The 26,254-nt window shown below is 41.7% G+C and overlaps 1 protein-coding gene across 2 annotated transcripts in view; it reads left to right on the top strand.

The window, feature by feature from the left end:
• Window positions 1-26,254, top strand: part of kcnh7b (potassium channel, voltage gated eag related subfamily H, member 7b) — a 435,683-nt gene that overhangs the window by 365,545 nt on the left and 43,884 nt on the right. For both annotated transcript variants that reach the window (XM_080199170.1, XM_080199168.1), the window contains one exon: window positions 8,094-8,346. In XM_080199170.1, the coding sequence (XP_080055296.1) occupies window positions 8,094-8,346 (253 nt within the window). The remainder of the gene's footprint in view (window positions 1-8,093; window positions 8,347-26,254) is intronic.

The following is a 26,254-nucleotide window of genomic DNA, read 5'->3' as shown; positions in this document are numbered from 1 at the left end:
GACCATTGGTAATTGAGGGGAGTGAGGTAGAGAATGCCAACTCATCCCAGTTCCACATTCAGGAGAAAAAAAAAATTCATAAACTGACCTTTTGTAGGTAGCAGGTGGTTCCACATTCTTGTTTTACTGAGTGCAGCAAATGCTGTTCTGCTGGGCAGAATCTTTCATGGAGCAGGAAATGAGGAGGAAGCAGGAGGCAAAATGTCAGCTTCCCAATGGTTTGCTGAAAGTTGGTTATTAAGTTGGCAGCTTATTGAAAGTGGATCATGTTTCCCAACAGTAAGTCCTGGAAACCTCTTTTTAACACATTAGCAAGTCATGCATACTCATTAAAGCATAACTTCGCCAGCTTAAAGTGTACTCTCAGAATAAATATGCAGCAAATGAGAAGTCATGACGTGAAGATTCCGGCATTGGACTGGGGAAAACACAGTAAGAAGTCTCACAACACCAAGTTAAGACTCGCATTCCAACCATTATTTTGTAAATTGAATTTGTGTCTTTATATGCCCTGTTTGTGAATAGAACTCCCACTTATCTGATGAAGGGACAACACTCCGAAAGCTAGTGGCTTTTGCTAACAAATAAACCTGTTGGATTTTAACCTGGTGTTGTGACACTTCTTATTGCAAATGAGAAGCACAGGCCTTCAGAATCACAGCTGTTAAAGGTGACAGCCAATAGGCAAAGTAGACCTCCTGGTGAATTCAGAGTGGTTAGGGGTTGATTTTCCTGTCTGATGTATTGAACTAGAGGAGAGGAGGCTTGGTGCATTGAAGTTGGGTGGTGGCTGGAAAAAGAGAAAGGACCATGGTTGACCAAGGGAGAGAGGGAGGGAGGCGGCTGTGACAGGAAAATGGGACAGGGCAGATGGGTGAAGGAAGGGAGGTCACAGCCCTTTGAAGGTTTGTGTGGATCAGAGGCAGAAAGCTGGACCAAATAGGAATGCTCAATGCCTACAGGTGGTAGTTCAAACATGAATTTGGGGAGATCAAGGGTTAATACTGAGTTGGTCAATGATGAGGTCCTGACATTGAGTGTAACAGAGAACAGGTCAACGATAATAGATGGAGGGTTGAAGATGGCAGTTGGCCAGTCGATGGTAATGGAGGGGGAGTTCCAATGTGCTGGGGTGTTGACCAGTTGTGATGGGGGTAGATGATCTAGGATCAATGATAGTTGGTTGACAGTGATTGGGGGAGGATGAGTCGAGGGTCACCAAAGACACTGTAAGGTTGATGCAGCAACACATCAGACAGGCTCGTGACACTGTCATTGCATCCAGTTTCCAACTAGACTGAGATCACATCACTATGGTTAAGAAAGCCCACCAATGCCTCTACTTTCTCAGAAGACTAAGGAAATTTGGCATGTCAGCTACGACTTCACCAACTTTCACAGATACACCTTAGAAAGCATTCTTTCTCATTATATCATAATTTGGTATGGTTCCTGCTTTGCCCAAAACAGCAAGGAACTACAAAAGGTTGTGAATGTAGCCCAATCCATCATGCAAACCAGCTTCCCATCCATTGACTCTGTCTACACTTCCTGCTGCCTCGGCAAAGCAGCCAGCATAATTAAGGACCGCATGCACCCCCAACATTCTCTCTTCTGCCTTCTTCTGTTGGGAAAAAGATATAAAAATCTGAGGTCAACTGACTCAAGAACAGCTTCTTCCCTGCTGCTGTCAGATTTTTGAATGGACTTACCTTACATTAAGTTGACCTTTCTCTACATCCTAGCTATGACTGTAACACTATATTCTGCACTCTCTCCTTTCCTTCTCGATGAGCGGTATGCTTTGTATAGCACGCAAGAAACAATACTTTTCACTATATGTTAATACATGTGACAATAATAAATCATATCAAAATCAAATCATGAAATGTCACAATAAGACTGCCAGTATTTTTAGGGGTTAAAAAATCCTCACCAGCAGCTGAATGATAGGGAGTGGATAACTGTCTGGGTGCCATTTAAATATGACACCAAGATCTTCAACCCTCGGAAATAATGGCAGGCTGGTGACTTCCTGCCCAACCCTGTCAGATTGGCCAGAGTCCCTCTCCTCTGTGAATCTAATTGGCTGACCACTGCATGACTTCATGTGGCCAACACCTCTGCCCCAGAGCAGATGTGCTGCACCTTTCCATTCCTGCCATTGGGATCCTCGACACAAGACATTTCTGACCATTGTTTCAGGGCTAACTGACCTTGTGACGGATCCTCCAACAACGTCCAAAGAGCAGAATGCCTGTTTTACTGTTGGCATGGTTTTTCTTCCATTACCAGTTCATTTGGCCTGAAAGACTTCTTGTCTGCCATGTTGGCAATTTTTTTAGGTCATATATTGCCAGAATTTATAGATTATTGATTCTATTACAGCTGCTGCCTGATCTGCTGAGCATTTTCCAGCTTTGTGCAGCTTGCTGCTTTGTACCCAAAATCTCATCTCATTCCCAGAATCACAGAAATGTTACAATGCTACAGGAGGCCATTTGGCCCCTTGGACCCTATTTTACCATTTTGATTCAAAGTGCTGGACGGACTTGAAACTGGGAGTGTTTCAGATCTGACTTTTAAACCCGTTCTCAGGTGCCCCCATACGCACTCTACCTGAAAAAGTATCGGCAATTCCGGATCACGTTGCAGAAGCCTGTGGGTGGGGCTTAATGTGCTAAAATTCCTATGGCTCTGATTGGCACCTCCAGCTGTGCATGCGCAGAAAAAGAACGTAGAATGCGACTCCCCTGCCACATCCCTCCTGGGCCGAATAATGCCTCCCCCTGTCCCATAACATTACTGACTCCCTTAACCCCTCATCCTTTCTGCTGCCCAGACTGATCGTGGGCCCCTTCCCACCTTCCTTCCAACCCCCCCACACCCCCCCCCACCATTCTCAGATAGAGTGCCAGCGAACTGCCCCTTCTCCCTCGGTGATCTCACGCAGAGTGGCAGCAGACCCTCCCATCCCCCTCACTGATCTCAGGCAGAGGAACCCTCTGAGGACCTCCCCTGAGGACCTCCCATCCCCGATCTCAGGCAGAGAGCCTTCAGATGCTCAGCACTTACCTCCTCACTAACCGAATGCCTGCGTTTGAGGAGCATGTCTATTTTGCACCAATTCTGGAATGGCAAACTTGATGGTAAAGGGGGAAGTATCAGTAAGGTTGGGCATGCAGTAAGTTTAATTAAGCATTAAGTAAGTTTAAATGCGGTCCCAATTTTTGGTCCTTGGTAAAGGAGGAACTGATGCAGAGGTGAGTGCAGATTGCACTACTCACCTCATTCCCGATTTTATCAAGTTTTCGTGCCCGAAAACAGGCGCAACGCGATAGTAAATTCAGGCCCATTGTGTCTGGATTGACTCTCTGAATGAGCAATTTAACTTGTGCTATTCCCCCATCTTCTCCCTGTAAGTCTGCATATTCTTCTTTACCAGATAACAGTCTAATTCCCTTTTGAGTGCTTTGATTGAACTGTCTCCACCATGCTTTCAGGCAATGCATTCCAGACCTTAACTGCATGAATTTTTTTCTCATATCACTGTTGCTACTTTTGGCAGTTACTTTAAATCTGTACCCTCTCATTGTCAACCTTTCATGAATGGGAATAGCTTCTCCCTATCTACTCTGTCCAGACCCCACGTGATTCTAAATACTTCTATCAAATGTCCTCTCAACCTTCTCTTCGAGGAAGACAGTCCCAACTTTTCCAGTTTAAGTCCTTAACTAAATTGCCTCATGCCTGGCATCTTTCTTATGAATCTTTTTGCTCTCTTGCCAATGCCTTCACATCTTTTCTAAAGTGTAGTACTCAAAACTGCAATACTCAAGCTGAGGCCAAACTCGTGTGTAATACAAGCTTAATACAATTTCCTTGTTCTTATACTTTATGCCACTATTATTAAAGTCCAGCATGCTATATGCTCAATTAACTACTCTTTCAACCTGTACTGCTACATTCAATGATTTCATAGAATCATAGAATGCCTACAGTGCAGAAGGAGGCCATTCAGCCTATCGAGTCTGCACCAACAACAATCCCACCCAGGCTTATTGCTGTCCCCCACATATTTACCTTGCTAATCCCCCTGACACTAGGGTCAATTTAGCGTGGCCAATCAACCTGACCCGCACATCTTTGGGCCATGGAAGGAAACTGAAACCCCCCAAGGAAACCCATGCAGATACAAGGAGAACATGCAAACTCTACACAGACAGTGACCCGAGGCCAGAATTGAACCCGGAAGCCTGGCGCTGTGAGGCAGCAGGGTTAACCACTGTTCCACCGTGCCACCCCCAACATATACACCCAGTTTCCTGAGTTGCTACACGTCCTTTCGAGTTATACCCTTTAGTTTATATTGTCTTGCATGTTCTTTGTGCCAAAATGAATTACTTATTATTTCTCTGCATTGAACTTTATTTTGCCACCTAGCTATCCATTCTAGCAACTTACCTATGTCCTTTTGAAGTTCTATACTATCCTCCTCATGGTTCAGGATGCTTCTAAGTTTTGTATCATCTGCAAATTTTGATATTGTCGCCTGGCTGTACCACGGTCTAGGTCATTAAGATATATGTACATAAATGTATATCAGTACGAGCAAGAGTCCCAACACTGATTCTTAAGGAACTCAACTACAAAGTATTCTCTGGCAGGAATATCTATTGACTACAGTCTGTTTTTTCTCACTGAGTCGATTCCAGATCCATGTTACTGCTGTTCACTTTACTGCATGAACTATACATTTGCTCACAAGTCTGTTCTGCGGAACTGTCAAATGCCATTTGGAAGTCCATGAATATAACATCAACAGCATTTCCTTGTTAGCTTTTGAAAAGATACATTTCTCTGTTACCTCTTCAGAATACTTCAGGAAGTTTGTTAATTATGATTTTTCTTCAACAAGTCTGTGCATGCTTTCTTAATTAATCTTATATATGTCACTGTTAATTTTGTCCCAATTATTATTTCTAGAAATTTCCCAGCACCAAAGTGAAACTGACTGACCTGTAGTTGCTAGGCTTTACTTTATTTTTGAACAAGAACATAACATTCGCAACTCTCCAGTCTGCTGGCATCACCCCTGAGCCTCAGAAAGAATGGAAACTATGGCCTCTGCAATTTCCACCCTCACTTCCCTCAGTATCCTTGGATGCATCTTATCCGGTCCTGAAGCTTTATCAATTTTATGTATACACAGCCTATCCAATACCTTCTCCTTGTCAATTTTAAGTCCTCCTAGTGTATTAATTGCCTTCTCTTTCTTCAAGGCATGCATAGCATAATTTTGCTTGGTAAAAACAAATGCAACGTATTAATTTAATACTCAGTTATACCCTATGTCTCCATGCATAAATCCTCTTTTTTGATCCCTAGTTGGCCCGGCTCCTCCTCTTACTGTTTATATGCCTTTATCACATTTTTGCTATTTATATGCTATTCAATGACTGCCGGACAAAAAACCAAATGCTGGATGTGGTTTTAGATTGTATAAGTAGGAACGCACCAAGAAGTGAGAAGGGTCAAATGATGTGTATTGAGTTTTAAAATCTTTCCTTTCTGATTAACCCTACTTTGTAGTAAAGCAGGATTTAGTTATGCAAGGACTAACCATGCGTTTATTACCAGTAGCTTATTTTATTATTTTATTTATTTTAGAAATTATATTCTGATGTTTGATATACTGGATAAAACATATCTCAACAGTCCTTTGGCTGGTTATGGTTAGAAAGAATCTGCATTATATAAGTTATATGCAAATAAAGTTGTCATCAAATTATGCCAATTCCAGAACCGCTAATATAAAGCAATTTATTAGTGTATCCATATAGGCAACTATATATTTCTGTTACTCAGTCATTCCAGCAATCAAAAGTCACAGTGCATGGATATTTGATGGTGACTGAGCAAGTACTTAGATCAATTTCATCCTTAACAAGATTGACTCAGTGTATTTACATTGGACGTAGCGGAGAAACACATTAATTTATATTTCTCACCTGGATCAATTACTGATAATATCAGACATTTTAAGAGCCAAGATGGAGTTTGTGTCCTGAAAATGGAAAGCTCTTCCTAAACAAAGAGATTGGTAACAGACACGCACATAATGCATCCAGCAGCTGAGCGTCATGCTTTCAGCCACTGACCATCTTCGTTTATTGAAGCAGCTGTTAATATTATATTTCCGACTGTAGATGCCTCTGAAATTAAACAGGATTGATTCCTTTCATTATCTCTCCCAATGTTTCTGCAGTACATGGTTCTGTGTAGCAATATGACATTGAACAATTTTGAAAATAAATGAAAATGGACAGAAATGAAACTAAAGCAAAAAAAAAGAGATTAAAAATGTAACTTGCCAAAACAAAAAATCTTCCAAGAATACTGCAGATTAGATAGGAAGAGATTTGAAAAATGAACGTGAAGGTTGCAGCTGTTCACATGGAAACATGGCAACTAGTACTATTTATAACTCTTGTGTATAAGGCTATTAACACAAGCTGTCTGGGATTTTGTGTTGGATTTTTATACAGTTTAGGACTGACTAATTTTTTTTCAACTATTCAATATTGAATAGAGCAACTTAATATCAGAATCAATGTTTTAGAATTCATTGAATAATATGAATTCTCAAAAAATAACTGCATTGTAACCTAACATTTTACTTCACACAGCATCATTGTACATAGTCAGGACCATAATGAAAGGGTTATCACCATAAATGTGCCACTTTTGCATTCACATCAAACAAATACATAATGAGACGGCAGACCTTCCCCGAGTCTATCATTTTTTGACCATTAGAAAATGTATCTATTTTATTTAGAGTTTAATTTTGTATTATTTGTATTAAATTCAAGATGAGAGGTAACACGACACCAAGTTATAGTCCAACAGGTTTATTTGAAATCACAAGCTTTCGGAGCACTACTCCTTCATAAGATGACTCCTTCACCTGTTAAATAAACCTGTTGGACGATAACCTAGTTTTGTGTGACTTCTCATCTTGTCCATCCCAGTCTAACACCGGCATCACCACATCATATTAAATTCAAAACAATCTCTGCAGTGTTGCTATTGTAAAGCTGTATGAAGGCAGGATTATTTTGCATGCAATGTGCCTTTTGGTCAATAGATCTGTTGCTCCTGGTAAAGTAAGCTTATTATGAATAAAACCTGTTCAGTGATAAACGATGCATTTTGTGCCATCTGGTGGCTGAACAGCATTAAACAAAAATCCAGAACCTATTTTCTATCATTGTGGCTGTCTCCTGGACTGTTAAATTGAAAAAAAACAAAAGCATTTTTAGTAATTCCTTCAGTGTAGATTAATTCTGCAGTGTGGAAGATGTTGGAAATGTATTTCTTTTTTTAGTAGAAAGTTAAACTCGCTAAATTATAGTACTTCTGCTGTTGATGCCCAAAAATAATAAGAAGATTTTACTCTATCCTTTCTGCTGGTCTCCATGTTAAGACTGACATGTTCATAGATCTCCTCTTATTACATCTCGGATAATAATTCAGTTCTTTAAAATATTTTGATAATCTCTGCTATGAATATCTTCACAAGCTCAGTATCATTTCTTTGAGATGGTTTAACTTATTTAAAAAAAACTGTTTGGGTATTTGGTATGATTACTAATCATGAGTTAAAATACAGTCCAGTGTATAACAATGATTTCTATTTTTATCACATCTTTAAAATAATACAACATTCCATAGCATTCTCAAGAGCATTACAAATCATAAAGGATATTGTTTGTTTTACAAATTGTATTGATCTGCCCACAGTTTAAGAGTACATAATTTCAATAATAATAATCTTGAATATAGTTTTTTTTAGGGAATCTAAAATGAATGCTCAAATTATTCCAAATTGTTAAGTCACAATTGAAATAAAGCACAGATTGGGAAACTACCACAGAATGTTCTAATAACTGAAGCATTTTTTTGAAATTCTACAATGAAAAGTGTAGCCCAGAATGTCAGTTTTATAATAACATTTGAGAATACAATTCTTTGACTAGAATTAAAGACTGTGTCCATTCATTATCGCTAATGTATAATTTTGCCACTAGGTGCTCAAAGGATTTCCTGAATGTCTACAGGCAGATATATGTCTCCATCTCAACCAGGCATTACTTCAGAACTGCAAGGCATTCAAAGGCGCCAGTAAGGGTTGTCTGCGAGCTCTGGCTATGAAGTTTAAAACCACACATGCTCCACCCGGTGACACATTGGTTCACAGTGGGGATATCCTCACTGCACTCTACTTCATCTCTAGGGGTTCCATAGAAATCCTAAGGGAAAACATTGTGGTAGCAATTCTTGGTAAGTGAACAAGAAACATGAAGAATCAGTAAGCATTTTGGAATTTACATGGATTTTAGAAAAACGGTCTCCAGCTTTTGACTGGCTGATATGAAGCATTAATGTTAGAAATTTGTCTGTAAAAATTGCAAAGGTATTTAAAATTTTACACAAGTTCTTTCTGAAAACATGCAACTTCCCATTGTACTATACATTGAGAAAAAACATCAATTAATTGGATATGTTTTTCTATTTAAATAAAAGGCTATTAATTCATTTTAATTGGGTTGATGTGAGCACCACTGTCAAGACATCCCTAATTGTTCTGAGAAGGTGGTGATACAGCCAAGTGGTTTACTAGGCCACATCAGTGTCCACAATACTCTATTGATGTGAGCACATATAAGCACAACCAGGTCATGATGCTCTGAAGAACATCAGCAAACTTGTTGAATTTGTACAACAAAGGGACAATTGCATGGTTATTTTCACTGATGTTTGTGTTGTACTTCGTATTTTTTTAAAATTAATTGAGATTCTCAAACTGTCCTCTTTTATTGTCTGGAATATTAGTCCAACCTTTGAGTTGCTGTCCAGCAAAATAATCACTACCGTACCCTGTTTGTGCATTCACAATTTAAGCCTTCTATACATTGGCTGGGATTCTCTAGTCTCGTTCACCCCGTCACTGATACCAGCGAGAATGGGGAATTCGGCACTCAACCAAAACTCCATTCATTGCAGTGGAACAGGAAAATCCCAGCCATGGGTGAGTTTAGAGAATAGTGGCCATTGACATTGTTGAAGTGCTGATGAGAAATTTCCTTTAGGACAGATAGAGTCACAGATTATTTGTAAAAGAGACTTTTATAGACAGATTTCGTTTTGTTTTGGCTGTAAGGTAATTTAACGCACAACATTTATGTGTTCTCTGTGAGGTGATGCCATAACTAGTGCTTGTTAACATTTCTATAAAAAACTGACAATAACTTTCAGGGCACAATTTTACCAGCCCTTTAGAAATGGGCTAGGATGTTGGATGGGTAGTAAGATGGCGGGGGAGGGCATTGGAATGGAAACCTGATATGTTCCCATAGTCTTTCGCTGCCAGGGGCTAATACCAAAGGCAGAATGACAATGGTCTCTTCTGCCTGGTGACCAAAGGTGGGTGGCCAAATAATCCAATTAGTTTGGTTGGTTAGCATCATTTTACCTGGCCATTAGAATTGCCCCTTGCTGCATGGTGAGTACATAAGGTGCATTAAGGCACACTCCCAGGGAGGGCCTTCTTTCTGGAGATCCCTCCACAACCCTATGGACAAGGGCAGTCTCCCTGTGGCAGTGGCCGGCTCTGATGCTGGCATTAGAAGATTCACCCCTCAATCACCAGAACCTGCCCAAGCAAATTCATTACAAACTATTGGCCCTCCATGGTGCATCAACATGGAGTGCCCTTCTTTCTTCCCGCAACCTCTGTTAAAGGCACTGCTTGGGCTTTTTCTTATTCCTCCTTGTAATGTAAGCATCACTAGCAAGGCCAGCATTTGTTACCCATCCCTAAATAACCTGGAGAACGTGAGCAGTCTTCTTGAACCACTGTGGTCCACCTGCTGTGGGCACACCCACAATTCATAAGGATGTTCCAGGATTTTGACCCAGTGACAGTATCGTTCCAAATCAGGATGCATTTTAAAGTGGAGGGGAGCTTGTAGATGGGAATGTTCCAATGCATCTACTGCCCTTGGCTTTCTAGCTGGTCAAAGTCCATTTTTGGAAGGTGCTGTTGAAGGAGGCTTGGTGAGTTGCTGCAGTGTATTATGCATATGGTAAGCACTGCTGGCACTGTGATGGGAATGAATATTTAAGATAGTAAACGGGGTGCCAAGCAAATGGATTGCTTTGTCCTGGTTGATGTGGAGCTTCATGAGTGTTTTTGGAACTAGGCTCCTTCAGGCAAGCAGGAAGTAATTCATAACACTCCTGACTTGTGCCTTGTAGATGGCTTTAGGGAAACAAAAGGTGAATTATTCTTCACAGAATTCCAAGCCTCTGACCTGCACTTGTAGCCACATTATTTATATGTCTGATCCAATTAAGTTTCTGGTCAATGGTAACCCCCAGGATGTTGATGGTGGGGAATTCAGTGATGAGAATGTCATTGAATGTCCAAGGGAGATGGTTAGATTCTATTTTTTTTTTTAATTGTCAATTTCTGTCTTGTTGGAGATGATCAACTTGTGTGTTGTGAATGTGATGGCTACAGAGCAGCCGGGTCTGTGGTTAGACTGTCAGCACAGTGAGGTGGGCCACTGTGGTCTTTCTGATGGTGGCCTCCTTATTGGTCTCTACTGGTAAAATTGCCCCACAGTCCTTCTGACCAACGACATGTGTTCAAGTCCCACATTTGGTTTCAATATCTGGATCTACTGTATGCTGTTAACATTCTGGTGCTGGTATTTACATGGTTAAAATGTAAATCCAGAAGTTGTTGATAGTGATATCCTTCTCCTCCACAGTGTTTGCTGTTGCACTGTTCCCAGATGCAATCAACACAGAGTCAATGCATTGGGGAGGTGTAGTGGTATTATCACTGGACTAGTAATTCAGAGACCAAGGGTAATTCTCTGGGTTTCCAGGTTCAAATCTCAACATTGCGGATGGTGAAATTTGAATTCAATAAAAATCTAGAATTAAAAGTCTAATGATGACCATGAAATCATTGTCGATTGGCATAAAAACCCATCTAGTTCACTAATGTCCTTCAGGGAATGAAATCTGCCAATCTTACCAAGACTGGCCTACATGTGACTCTAGACCCACAACAAAGTGGTTATCTCTTAATTGCCCACTGAAGTGTCCTAGCAAGCAGCTCAAGGGCAATTAGGAACGGCAATAGTTGCTGGCCCAGCCAGTAATGCCCACATCCCTTGAATGAATAAAAAAAATTATTCTCGCTGTAAAAATCCTTGATGAATGAAGTGCAGTTGAGATCATAACAACATAAAAAGTTTTAATTACCGTTGAACAATCTTTCTATTCCTAATAACTAATTTTATACGTCTCTAGTGTCAGTCCCTCTATTCCATGGCAACAATTACTAAACTTTTAAAATAATGAGCAACTATTATTATTTTACTTTTTGAAGTTTGTTTTTATATTACAGCTTCTACCTTAATCTAATGTATAAATCTCAATCTCTATTTTGCCACCGCAAAATATTTGAACATTAAATTATAATGTTTTTAATTTGCTTTTTACTTCCTGGTTTGCCGTCTGTCAGAATTTTTTAATCTGGTTGGTTATTCAGCCTGCTTGATGATGTCACTGTTGCTAGATGCCAAATTGCCTACAGTTTGAAACTAACCATTAGAATAAGGGAAAAGAATGTTCTTTGATGGCAACATTCTCTAAAACCTGTGGCAAGAGCAGCCCTTTGTCATTGAACATAAAATCCATTCCTGTCATTGATGGTCCCTTCAGATCAATGTGTCACAACTCATTCATAGTTTTAAAGTTAGACACAAGGTAGTGTGTGTCTTCAACCAGACTTCGTTGCATCATATGTCTACATAAGAAACATATTTTCTAGCTTGTATCTATCTAGTACAAAGCAAGCAAAATGCAGATCAGCATATTTAGTGTTTAAACATCTTTGTCCTTCAAAGTGTTCAATACCAGTATTAACTGTCTTTAGTTTGGTGACCAAAAGTGAAGAATAAAGAATCAGTTAAAGCCTCTTAAAGCTGCATTTCATTTCAGTAGATTGATAATATTCTGTTAATCTTCAACTAAATTTCATTTAGTATATTCTAAAACATTATCTTCCAACCCATGCTTAATAGTGATTGTTACCCAGGACCAATGTACCCAGGATTGTATTTTAGTGTCAACTACCACTGAATTAATTGTTTTCATGGTCCAACACTAGAAGGAACAAAGTTCCACCTGTCTAAATGAAGCGGATTTTCATTCTATCCCTCTTGACTGAATTCAAACCCATGAGTTGAAGTGAAAGGATAGTGTGCTAATCTGTTGCATCTCCTCACTTCTAACATCACTGAGTTTGATTCCATACATTACCGTATGTGAGCATTCAGCCAGTCCATCATATTTATACTTCTGCTAGTTCTCCATCACAGTTATCCACTCCAACTCCATTTCCCTTGATGTATTTGTACTTCAACTATTTATTTAATTCCCTTCTAAAAGTTATGATTGGCTTGAATTCAGTAGAAGTTTACTGTATTATTCCATATTATAGAACATAGAACATTACAGCGCAGTACAGGCCCTTCAGCCCTCGATGTTGCGCCGACCAGTGGAACCAATCTAATGACCCTCTAACCTAAACTATTCCAGTGTTATCCATATGCCTATCCACTGATCATTTGAACGCCCTTAAGTTGGCGAGTCCACAACTGCTGCAGGCAGGGCATTCCACGCCCTTACTACCCTCTGAGTAAAGAACCTACCTCTGACATCCGTCCTATAATTACCACCCCTCAATTTAAAGCTATGTCCCCTCGTGTTAGCCATCACCCTCCAAGGAAAAAGGCTCTCACTGTCCACCCTATCCAATCCTCTGGTCATCTTGTATGCCTCAATTTGGTCACCTCTTAACCTTCTTCTCTCTCACGAAAATAACCTCAAGTCCATCAGCCTTTCCTGATAAGACCTTCCCACCATACCTGGCAACATCCTGGTAAACCTCCTCTGCACCCTTTCCAGTGCCTCCACATCTTTCTTATAATGCGGCGACCAGAACTGTACGCAATACTCCAAGGCAACATATTATAATAACTCCTGGTACTTAAAAGTTCATTCAAAACTCCCCTTTAAACTTTTAACTTTCAGCCTAAATGTATACAACTTTGTTATCAAAGCCAATAGAACCATAGTTTCCCTGCAGCACAAAGGAAGCCATTCAGCCCATCAAGTCTGCAATGACTCTGAAAGAGCTACTTACCCAGCTCAACCCGTGGTCCTATCACTGTAACCCCATGCGTTTACCATGACTAATCCATCTAACCTACACATCTTTGGATACTAAGGGATAATTTAGCATGGACAATCTACCCAACCTACACATTTTTGGACTGTGGGGGGAACTGAAGCACCCAGAGGAAGCCCATGAAGACACAGAGAACGTGCAAACTCCACATAGTCAGCCAAAGCCAGAATTGAACCAGGACCCTGGTGCTGTGAGGCAGCAGTACTAACCATTGCGCCACCGCACAGCCCTAGAATAATCTTTTAACATCAATCTCGCAATCTCTGCCACTATTGATTTTCCATTGCTCTTAAGTTTCTTTCCTCAAGTGAATAAAACTTTCATCATAACCTCATTCTCTCTTCTTCCAATATCACTTCTTCTCCTTCTGAGGCAGTGCATTGAGATTGAGGGTAATTTGCTTCCACTTCTCTTCGATGGATTCTGAGATGGCTAATAAATCCAATGCGTGATTGGCAGACTCTGCCACATGCCACGTAGGCGATGCTTAAAGGGTTGAGTAGCTACATTATTTGGAGCTTTGTGCACTCCCTCAGTGTGTTCAATGCTTCCCCAAATGTTTGACCACAAGCCAGGCCCTTCCAATGATTTGTTGGAGATGTTTGTTCTCTTTGAAGATATACCTAAACTGTTTCCACTGCCCTCCCAGAGTCTGCTGCCATGATATATTTCCATGTAAAGCAGTTGCTGGCACCAGGCTTGCAGACAACATGTTCGGCTCAACTGAGCTGATTTTGAATGATTGGCGCCTCGATTCTGGGCATGTTGGTTAGGAGGGAACACTGCTGTTTGCCGTCTTTCTTGCATCTGGATTTGGAGAATCTTGTGAAGGCAATGTTGGTGGTACTTCTCTGGCACTTTGAGGTGTTTCTGTAGGTTGTCCAAGTCTCTGAAATATATAGGAGTCTGGAAAGCACTGCTGCCCAGTAAACCATGAGCTTAGTCTCAGGTTTAAGATCCTCATACTCAAATATTATTTTCCTCGGTTGGCTGAAGACTGCACTTTGGAAACGATGATAAATTTCATTGCCTGCACCTGCCTTCATTGAATGGATGAATTAATCAGTAATCACTAGTTATACTCAGTTATGAGACTTCAAGGAGAGTCTCAAGCTAAGTTGGTTTAATTGGATGCAAGGAAACCATAGAAAAGTTTTTAAATCTTTTTTAATTTGTTTATTTCTTGAATTTACCAAGAACTGACCATTATAAGTAGCAAATAGTCTGTACATTGTGAAAGTTATTTTCAGTCATTTGAATTTAGTGGAGAATTGGCAACTGAATTAAGAATGTTTTTTTTAAGATAAATCCATTTTTAGTTGTATCACTCCAACAAATTATCACTCTTAAATATTTCAAAATGAAGTTGAAGGAATTTCTTAAAAATGTTTTAAAATGCTGCTCAGTTTGTGCAACAGAGTTTGTTGAGGTGCAAATAGGTTTGGTCAGACCAACTCTTCCATCATTCAAACCTTTCCTGTCCTCCACCCAATCACACACTTTCCTTTGTAATTGCTTCACCCACCTCTTGCTCAAAACCTATTGCATCTCTAACTCATCCCAGTTCTGATGAAAGGTCATCGACCTGAAAGATGAACTTTCTTTCTCTCTCCGCAGATACTGCCTGACCTGCTGAGTATTTCTGGCATTTTCTGTTTTATTTCATATTTTCTGTTTTTTGAATACATCTTTGTTGGGGGGTAGCTGGATCAGGCAGGCAAATGTGTGAGTAGCTTCAGTACTACAAGGTAATTGAAGCCAAAGCGTGTGACATTTTTGCTTCTGCAAGGGCATATGTGTGATGGGGATGCACACAGATAGGAGGTTAGGTGTCACATGTATTGTCACTAAACCTGCCCATTGTCATGCAGAATAAGCTGACTCACAATGCAAGGGGAATTTAAGAACCAACAGTGGAATGTCTGACACGAGGCCAAGCAGGCCTACCAAGGAAGAGGCACTATAGCTTGCAGGAGAGGAGGGAGACCAAGCAACCAGTTCAATCAAGTGAGGCTAGAATGACCTGGCGTGAGCGTGATAATGCATCCAATGGGTCCTCATGTATGGGCACTCAGGAGGCACATGAAGAAATGTGATGCAGTCATAGACTGCTGATCCTTGATATAATTATATCTTCTTTGCAATGCAGGGCCTTGCAATGCCCAGTCCTGATCACAGCCATGGTAGGAGCCAGAACACTCCACCTCTGGAGGCCAATTACACCATTCATCTAGAAAATGCACAATCTCCACTGGCACAGTGACACCCATATGTATCGCGAAGGGTTTGCATTTAAAATCAGGAGCACAATCTGGTGAGCATTTTGCATATACATCCTAGCAACTAATGGAGGATGTGACAACCAAAGCCTCTGACATTCGGGAAACTGTTGGGGACCAAGCCCCTGCTAAGCCTGCATGCTGATGGCGAGCCTCTGGCCACAGCCACAATATGACTGCTGGACTTGCAGCAAAAGCTAGGACAACACATGGCCAAAGTGCTCGAAGTCATGTGCAGCTTTGGATGTACCAAGGAGAAGTCCATGTAAGCCATGAATTCTGCCACCTCTCAGGCATATGAACACATGGCTTCATCCATGGAGAAATTGGTTACCGCCATTGAGTGCCAGGTCCAAGATATGACCCACATACACTCTGATCTATATTGCGGCTAAGTAGGTGAGAGAGAGATGAGGCACCTGGAGCTCCCTCCAGGTGCCTTTGCCATCTGCAAGACAGGGAGTTGCCACCATGCACTGGCTTAGAGGAGGAACCCATGCCTACCATCCCAGAGGCTTTCTCTCAGTTCACTCTCAAGGTTCATCAGCTTTCCTTATCTCCTTTGCCATTTTTTCCAGTGTGTGAGGCAGAAGAGGATGCTCTTGTGTGCAGGAGACTCCCCCAGCCCTCACAGCCTCAGACTGCCACAGGACACTGCCTCAGTCATCAAATACAATGGGACAGCACTTTGAGCAGATTGCCTCCAGCAGCCTAATGTCAAAGATACACCAAGACATCGTGAGCATGAGAGAAAACGTAAGAATTTGAGAATACAAAGGTAGCACAGATACGTTAACAAAAGTTTAATTTGACATATGCAAATATTGCACATGCACATTTTATTTGTTTCAGTTTATTCATGTGTACATCATCATCATTTGTTGGGACTAGCTTGATCAGAGAGCTAAATGTACTGGCATGCCTCATGGATGGCACACCTTGATGGCTGCAGGGGAGATTGGACATTTCCTTTATTTTGCATTCAGTCTTTATTGAATGTTCGTATGTGTGTCCAGTTTCGTGGGTGCCACGTGCAGTCTCAACAGACCCTCCCTTATAATTATTGTGCAAGATTACTCTCAAGGGGAATAATGGAATTGTTGATGCTGTCCAAATCCTGTACCGATAATACAGGATCTGAATTCATGGTCATGGGTGACTGATAGATGTCTGTCCAAGATGCTCTGAGGGCCAGTGAGTGAGGTCTACTTCCCTTGATCATCTAGGTGGCAGAGGGTGTTGGTTCAAAGTAATATCCTGGAGGGAGGCTGGCAAGGGTTTATTGACATCTTGAAACCTTGCTTCGAGATGAATTGGGTATATATTAGGTTATCCCTAGCATTCTTTGCAAGTCTCTCCAGAGCTCTGGGATCCAGTAAAGGGTCATACACATTCATGGCCTCCTTACATTCTTCCAATTCATCAGCATCTGGGGCAGAATACTGCTTCACCCTCTTGTCTTGTGGCAATGATTCTTTGTGTTGCATGGCCATGTTGTGCGGCATGCAGCAAGCCAATTATGGCTTTGATGGAGGTGAGGGCTGCAGTAAACCATTCCTCACTGTGCTATGGAGACATCTCACTGGTGTCATCAACCAGAGAGTATCACCTTTGTCACTCAGGATCTAGCCATCAACTCTGTGTTTGACACAAGTGTTGCCTGTTGAGCCTTGGAAACAATCACTGACAAAATATTGACACACCACAATCTTCAAGAGACCCATTGGCATGAGTTTCCTGCCAAACCCATGTGGCTCCAGCTTTTGCTACAAGATCCCATATATCTCTTTAAAGTTTATTTGTTTATTAGTCACAAGTAGGCCTACATTCACACTGCAATGAAGTTAGTCTGAAAATCCCCTAGTTGCCACATTCCAGCACTTGTTCAGGTATACTGAGGGAGAATTTAGCATGGCCAATTCACCTAACCTGCACAACTTTGGACTGTAGGAGGAAACTGGAGCACCAGGAGGAAATCCATGTGGACATGGAGAAAACGTACAAATTCCACACGGACAGCAACTCAAGCCAGGAATTGAACCCGGGTCCTGGCGCTGTAAGACAGCAGTTCTAACCTTTGTGCCACCATGCTGCACAGTCCCAACCATTTCTGAATTGCCTTTTGCACATTTGCAGGTAGTTCTGTCTAGTGCTGAAGCTGTGAATACGCGCCAGTGCATATCTTCTATAATGCTTGCCCTTGAGGCCTGCCTCCTGACACAGCCTCTCTCTCTGGTGCTGCTTGCTGCTGGAAATGTAGCCTCTGTTGAAAGCTGGTAACAGCTATCCTTCATTACATCCTGTCTTTCTGCTCTTGAGATTGTAGGAATATTAGGTGGATTAGAGTCAAAGTGAATCCTCCAAGTTACCTATGTAAAGAAAACAGCTAATGATATGAATAGCTGTGTGCACATGACTCTTATCCATCAGCTGCTGAGCAATGAGACTTTCTATTCCTCCTGAGGGCCACACCCAAAACTCCTCTCAACCTCACCCCTCTCCATTCACCTCTCACTTGGATGTTGAGGTGTGCCAACTGCACCTTCAGTTCACAACAATGGCTAGTGACAGAACATGAATCACCTCATACCTGGAACTCATCATCCTACCTCGAGTTTGAGCCCATTACCCTTGACTACCCGAACATCACTGTATGCTTTCAGTCTGTCAACCTCCCACCATCACTTTAACCTTATGACAGTGAGGCATGCCACCTCTCTCCCTTGACACTACACCCCTCACTCTGGACATTCCTATTCAGATCCTAGAACATCCTCCCCATCACACCTGATCTATCGTTACAATGCCTTGACTTTCCCTCTGAGATCTTCCATTACCCCTACCTTTGACGGGACCTGTCCTCATACTGCATCAATCAACCCCCCAACGAAACTATGGATCTTCCCCTTGACAGGCAGTGTTGTCATGTCGACACCCATGACCTGACATTGGACAGTACGGAAGTCACACATCAGACCCCTTCTTTTGAGTTTCCTGACTGATTATTCCCTGTCTACACCTAAGACCCCAGGCCATAGGCACTTCTTGTTGCACCCTTCCCTCCTCTCCCAATGACCTCTTGCTCTTTTTCTTGGCCTGCCCCAATTCCCTGATTTGCCCTTACCGCTCGTGTCCTTTAATCCAAACTTCCACCTCCATGTGCCTCAGATTTCCACAAAAACAACTAACCACCTCAATCAAAATGGATAAACTTTAATGTGACTTCCAATTTGCCTTTCTTTTTTGTGCCAGATTATAGCAGCAGAAATCCAAAAGTCAAACCAATAAACTGGCTGATCCCTGTGCTGTCACTTTTATCGATTAAACCACTGTCAATTATCTTGTTTTTTCTCATGAACAGTTTTATGGCGTGTTTTAATTGCAAAGTTGTTGCTGTATGTGTGAACGCCATCTGTAAATGACCGTAAAACAGGTGGCATTAGTTTCCCGTGAGTTGCTGAAGGTAGGATTGAATTTGAAAATGTTTAAAGATAATGGCCAGAATTTTACCACCCCACCCATCATGGGAATCGGAGTGGGCGAGGGGCGGACAATGGAAGGTCCATTGCCCTCAGACGGGATATTACGGTTTTGGGATGAGCGAGGCCATAAAATCCCCCCATTGAGTATTCGTGGGATGCAAATTTATTGAAAACAGGAACCTGCCACTGGACAGCACGAGGCCCGATCACCACTGGCTTCACCTCTATACCTCAACCTGCTGTTGGGACTCCTGCCTAATTAAGTCATCCCCACCTACCATGTTTCCAGCTCTTACAGGCCCAAGCAGAGCTGAGGACAGACGACCGAAAGCTTGGTCAAAAAGGTAGATTTAAGGAGTGACTTAAAGGAGAAAAGAATGGAAGAGAGGTGGGAAGATTCAGGGAGAGAATCCCAGAGCTTAGCATCTCAAAAGACCATAATTGGAGCTGAACGGACACCTTGAATGGTTGAGGGGCTGGATGAGATTACAGAGATAGTTATAGTGATTACATTGAAGGTCATCACTGAGCTCATTGTGTATACTTTTACTTCAGGTGCACACATACAGCAACAACTTGCAATTAAAACACTCCATAAAACTGTTCATGAGAAAAAGCAAGATAATTGACAGAGGCTTAATCGATAAAAGTGACAGCACAGGGATCAGCCAGTTTATTGGTTTGACTTTTGGATTTCTGCTACTATAATCTGGCACAAAAAAGAAAGATAAATTGGAAGTCACATTAAAACTAAAATAATATTATTTAATGGATGCATGCGGTGCTTGAGTGTGTCACATTTTTCGTCTTCAATGTATTTTCTTGTATTTACCCCGCCATGTACCTCTGTGTATTGGTAATGGATGTGCTGTGCCTTTAGGTGCTTCCTTACCTGAGGCGGTAAGAATGGAGGATGAATGTTAAACCAACTGACAAGTTGCTTGTGATTCAAAAGACCTGCCATCTGCATCGACGCTGATCTCTTGAGTATGTGCGTTAGCAGCAGAAGTGCCTTGTGCTGAACTTGGTGGGGGTTCAATGCTTTTCTGAAGCAAATCCTCATAATTCAGATATTGAAAATGAATCCCTTTACTGTGAAAGACAGATATTGAATGATCTTCAAACCTTTCTGTACATGGGAGCAATCTTCTTGTAAATAATAATGCACTCCCAATTCAGGCCTGGGTTTAGGAGTTAGTGTCTAAACCCAACAAAGCAGTGCTGTCGCTGAATTTTTTTTACAAGCATATTGCATAAAAATAACATAATAGGTGAAAAAATGCAAAAGTTTAAATACCTGATGTACAATAATGTAGCAGCATCTCCAGGGACCCTGCGGATCCTGTCACAGGTCGCAGTTCTTCAATGTATGAATTTTAATACGAACAGTAGTCAGATGTTTCCTGTCTATGGACACATTTGTACAAGACAAATATCACAAAATCTAAATCATTAGAGTTATGGAGCCAAAACTTACATTGAGATTGGTCGTCTTTTCATTAACCGAAAACTGCAAATTAGGATGGCTGAGTACACTGACACTGAACGTCTAATGCCCAAAAGCCATTCGACAATTCATGTTAAAGCCGTTTTTTTTTAAAAGGAAGTACTTCACACTTGTCAGCAAAGATGTATTGTAGCACTTTCTTGCAGTTTAACCTTCAGGCACAGGTGCTGCGTTATATAATTAAAGCAACATTCATCAAACTATTATATTACATGCCTTTCCAGGTTATTGACAAATCCGTTGTATAATTAGGTTATTTTTCAATGTCTGGCTGATATTGAGCAGGTGTTCCAAGCCAAGTCTTACTAAAACTACTCATTTTTCATTGGATAATGGCCTTCAGAGTAAATCTTGACATAAGGGGGCTACTCAGCAGCAAATCCATTGTAAATCTTTGCTGCTCTTGTTATTTTCTAAATATTTCTGAAGGCCAGAAATACTCCTTCTCTGTAATAACGTATAAATTAGCTTTGCTTTCACGTCACTCAGACTACCAACCTAAATTGTTATATAATTTGGTCCCAAGATTCTTTTAAACTCAGTTCTCCTTGAGAGCAGGTTAACTGTCACATTTTCTATTTCTTGTTCACAAATACTTGCCAGGAAGACAATTAATGATCTGAAATTCTTACCCCCATGACAGTGAAGAAGCAGATAGTGATGGGATTTTTGATTAAAGTGCCTATGGGCTGTCTGTCTCTGGCGCAGTTTTGACCATTTTGTCCCTCAAGTGTCAGTCATGGAAATATCAAGTACACTTGCACACCACTGAAAGCTGTTCGAAGAGTCAATGTTTAACACAAGTTCAGACCTAACATTGGCTTCATAAATAGGAAGATTTAGGAGTAGAGGCAGAGGGAAGGGTAGAGAAAATCGGGCCAGTCTGCTGGCTAAAACTGGGACCATGTCATATTATCAGGAGGGAATTTTGCCTGTCAGCAGCACAGTGTAAATTCATATGTGTGTTGCAAATAATATTCCAACTGCTACCAGATATACGTTTACTTTAACTGAATTATTTTGGAAGAAAGGAGTATTTATTTGAATCAGGATTATCGAAATGCTGTATTTTCCACTTTGGTCAGTTAGAGTGCAATTAAGGATGCACTGTGCCTATAAAGGAAAATGATTGCTCACTTAATGCTCCTCCTGGCAATTCAAAAATCACCCTATTGTGATGGTTGACACTCTACTGTCCTCTGCTGAAATATGCAAGCAACTGACCAAAGGTATTGTATGCTTGACCACATCAATTGTCTTCTGCTGGTTACCACCTATTTCCACCCCCACCACTCCCCCATGCCCTTCCTCCCCCCATTCTCAGCTGATGAATCAGTACTCTTCCATGTTGAATGCCACTTTGAGGTAGCACTGAGTTTGGCAAAGGCACAAAATGTACTCTGGGTGGGGAACTTCAATGTACATCGCAAAGAGTGACCAGGTTGGAGGTGTCCCAAAGGACAAAGCTGCTTGGCTGGGTCTGCAGCAGGTGATGAAGGAACAAGAAATTCTCATTAAACTACCTGCCACAGATGCCTGTCCATGATAATAGTGGTATGAGTGACCATGAACAGTCTTCGTGGAGATGCTGTCCTATCTTCACATTGACAATACCCTCTATCATATTGTGTGGCACTATCACTGTGCTAAATGACATACATTTTGAACAGATATAGGAACTCAAATCTGGGCATCCATGCAGTGCCATGAGCCATCAACAGCAGCAGAACTGTACTAAACCACAATCTCTGAACCCATTGCCTGGCATATCCTGCATTCTACCACTAACATCAATCCAAGGGACAAAACAAACAGATGCTGTTGATATGTGTATGTGGACTTTTGGAAGACGTTTGATACAGTGCCACACAACAGACTTATGAAAAAAGTTAGAGCTCACGGAAAGAAGTGTGGTGAAGGCAGGTTTAGTCATAGCATTCAAGGGGGCATTCAATGATTCTGTGAATAAAAACAACGTGCTGCGGGACAATGAAAAGGAAGGAAAATGGCATAAAGTCATGATGCTCATTTGCAGATCCAGTGCAAACAAGATGGGTCAAATGGCTTCCTTCTACATGACCAGACTAGATGTGACCAGAACTAAACTCTGCAGTCCTGTCACATCCAGTCATGAATAGTGCTGAGCAATTAACCAACTAACTGGAGAAGGAGGCTCCATAAATAACCTCACCTTCAATGAGGGGACAGCCCAGTACATCAAAGCAAAACATAAATCTGTAGCACAGCATTTAGAATAACCTTCAGCCAAAAGTGCTGAGTAGATGAACCACCTCGGCCTCCTCCAGAGGTCCCTAGCTTTCCAAATGCCAATCTTCAGTCACATGAAATGTTCAGAAATAGCTGTAGTCATTCAATACTGCAAAGGCTATGCAGCCTGACAACATTCTGGCAATGGTCCTGAAGATTTGCTCGAGGAACTGTCTGCACCCTGAACCAAGTTGTTCCACTACAGCTACAACACTGGTATTAACCTGGCAAAATGGAAAATTGCCCAGATATGTCCTGGTCACAAAAAGAATGACAAATTAGGCCCGTGAATTACCATCCCATCAGTCTATGATTCCCTTGGCAGGCAGGATGGTAAAACCCTGCCCCCCCGGAGTCAATGGGAATCAAAGAGAAAACTTTCCGCTGGTTGGAGTCATTACCACCACAAAGAAAGATGGTTGTGGTAGTGGGAGCTCCCTGGATATCACTGCAAGTGCACCTGAGGGTGTTGTCTTAGGCCCAACCATTTGCAGCTGCTTCATCAATGACCTTTACTTCACCATAAGGTCAAAAGTGGAGATGTTCGTTGAAGATTACATAATATTCAGCATCATTTGCGACTCCTCAGATACTGAAGCTACCCATTCCCATATTCAATAAGACCTGGGTGACATTCAAGCTTGAGCTGGCAAGTGGCAAGTAATGTTTACATTACACAAGTACCAGGCAATAAACATCTCCAACAAGAAAGAATCCAATCATCGCTCCTTGATATTGAAAGGCATTACCATCACTGAATCCCCCACTATCAACATCCTGGGGGTTACCATTGACTAGAAACTGAACTGTGCCAGTCATATAAATACTGTGGCTATAGAAGCAGGTCAGAGGATGGGAATTCTATGAAGGGTAACTCACCTCCTCACTCCCGAAGATACAAATGAGGAGTGTGATGGAATACTGTCCACTTCTCTGGATGAATACAGCTCAAATAATACTGAAGAAGCTTGATATCATCGAGGATAAAGTAGCTTGCTTCTTTGGCATCCCATCCATGAATTTCAACATCCACTCCCTCCACCACCACTGCACAGTGGCAGCAGTGTGGACCATCTACAAGATGCACTGCACCAACACATGAAGGTTTCTTCGACAGCACATTCCAAACTCACCACTTCTACCATTTAGAAGGACAAGGACAGCAGGTGAATGGGAACACCACCACCTGCAAGTTCCCCTCCAAGTCACTCACCATCCTGACTTGAAAATGTATCATTCCTTCACTGTTGTGGATCAAAATCCTGGCACTCCCTCCCTAACTGCTCTGTGGATGTATCTGCACCACATGTTCTGCAACAGTTTAAGAAGACAGCTCACCAACACTTTCTCAAGGACAGTTATGGATGGGCTAGCCAGCAATATCCACATCCCAGGAAATAATGAAAATAAACCTTGTACTGATCCCATCTTTTTAGTGTTTTCTCTGCAGCTGTCCAAAGGACAGATCCATTAGGACATTGGGAAGCAATCTTAAGTTAGCATTCCTTACATTTGGAGTACCTGCTTGCCTGGATCAGACAAAATTCATGATAATGCAATACCAAATGTGTGCAACTGCAAACTAAAGGGATGGGGAAGATAAGCAAAACTGTAGGATCTTTACTTCGATCGTCTTCAAAAAATAAACATGGAGGCTGTTTTTTTCTCAAAATCCTCAGCCAGTCCTCTAGCTCTCCCACCACCACCCTCCACAGAAGGTGCCCAGGCCTGATACTGAGATACTGAGACTGAGAAGACATCAGAGATGTGCATATAGTGGTTTGTACTGATAAGGGCTCGGCACAAATGATGTGTCTCCCATTGACTCCATAAGTTCTGATGGAGTCAGCACTGGAGAGCACTGGTCAGTGCCATCCCCTCATAACTCACCAGAATCAGGGCCTACTGATGTATCAGACTTCAAAAAGTTGATTCTCACCTTCTAATATAATTCTAGTTCACCAGTTGGATAAATAAAAACTGTAACTTTAATAGAGGTTTTAGAGTCTTGTGCTGCCAATCAGCTTCCAGGATCAAACCTGCTGGGCAAACCTGGGCTTGTTAGGGCTTGTCCAATTTGACCCTTAAAGGGAACAAACACCTCATCCCTCCCCCTCTAAGTCTTTTATACAATTTAAAATAATTAATTTACTCAGTCCCCAACTGTCTGTGTGGAGTTTGCATATTCTCCCCATGTCTGCATGGGTTTCCTCTAGGTGATCTGGTTTCCTCCCACAATCCAAAGAAGTGCAGGTTAGGTTGATTGATCATGCCCAATTAACCCTAGTGTCAGGGGAATAGTGAGTTAAATATGTGGAGTTACAGGGAAGGGCCTGGGTGGGATTCTGATCAGTACAAACTTGATGGGCCAAATGGCCTTCTTCTGCACTGTAGGGATTCTATGATTCTATGATAGTTAGCACTTTTAACACATAAATCAGCCCATCCTACATTAAGACTCTTGGGTGATTTCTGATTTCTAGTGGAGTGGCATAACTCTTTTGTCTGAGGTGCATCCATTGGAGCATGGAGCTTTCTACAGAAACCCACTGCACACCAGGCATCTCCTCATGTACTGGTAACTCAGCTGCCTTGGTTTCCATGACAGGCTCGCTTGTCACAGGCTAACTCGATACTTGACTAGGTGGATAGTTAGCAACATTTCCTGCTGGCAGTATGGTGTCAGGTGTCAGTACTGGCTGTTGGAACAACTCTCATCCTCGTAAAATGGTCTACATCCTTCTGGATGATTATTTCCTGTATGTTCACTTCATAAGATAATGATTTTATTTTTGATACAACAACTCCTGGGATCCAACTCGAGGTGCTTCTAAATTTCTGACGAAAATGGCTTCCACCCCTGCTGATCTGCCTGGATCATGATTTTTCTTCTGACTACATTGACTGGCCTCTACTCTCCCTGATAAATTCAGAAAAAGTCTGGTCCGAAACCTCTGGCCCATCAATAGCTCCACTGATGACGTTCCTGTAGTAGAATGGGGAATGGTCCTATATGACAAAAGGAGTCATAAGATTCTGGTCTCAAGGGTTACCCTGACTACTTAAGGCACGCCTTGATGGTTTGGACTGTTTGTTCAGCCAGTCCATTGGATGCTGGATGGTAAGGCACAGTCCTGGTGTGCTTGATACCATTTAAAGAGGTGCAGTTTTGAAATTTAACACTTGTGAAAGCTGTTCCGGTATCTAACACTATGACTTCAGGTATCCTGTGGATCAAAAAATACTGACGTAATTTCTCAAATGCATGCGACATCGAAGACTTAATTTCAAATGTTTCCATCCATTTTGAATGGGCATCGACTAGGAACAAAATCATTGGGCAGAATGTTAATGCCCACTGCGGAAATTGTAGTGGGCAGGA

Source organism: Carcharhinus amblyrhynchos, chromosome 11 (assembly GCF_965287045.1).
Source record: "Carcharhinus amblyrhynchos chromosome 11, sCarAmb.v2.hapA, whole genome shotgun sequence".
Lineage (NCBI taxonomy): Eukaryota > Metazoa > Chordata > Chondrichthyes > Carcharhiniformes > Carcharhinidae > Carcharhinus > Carcharhinus amblyrhynchos.
This window is presented reverse-complemented; position numbering and strand designations above follow the sequence as displayed.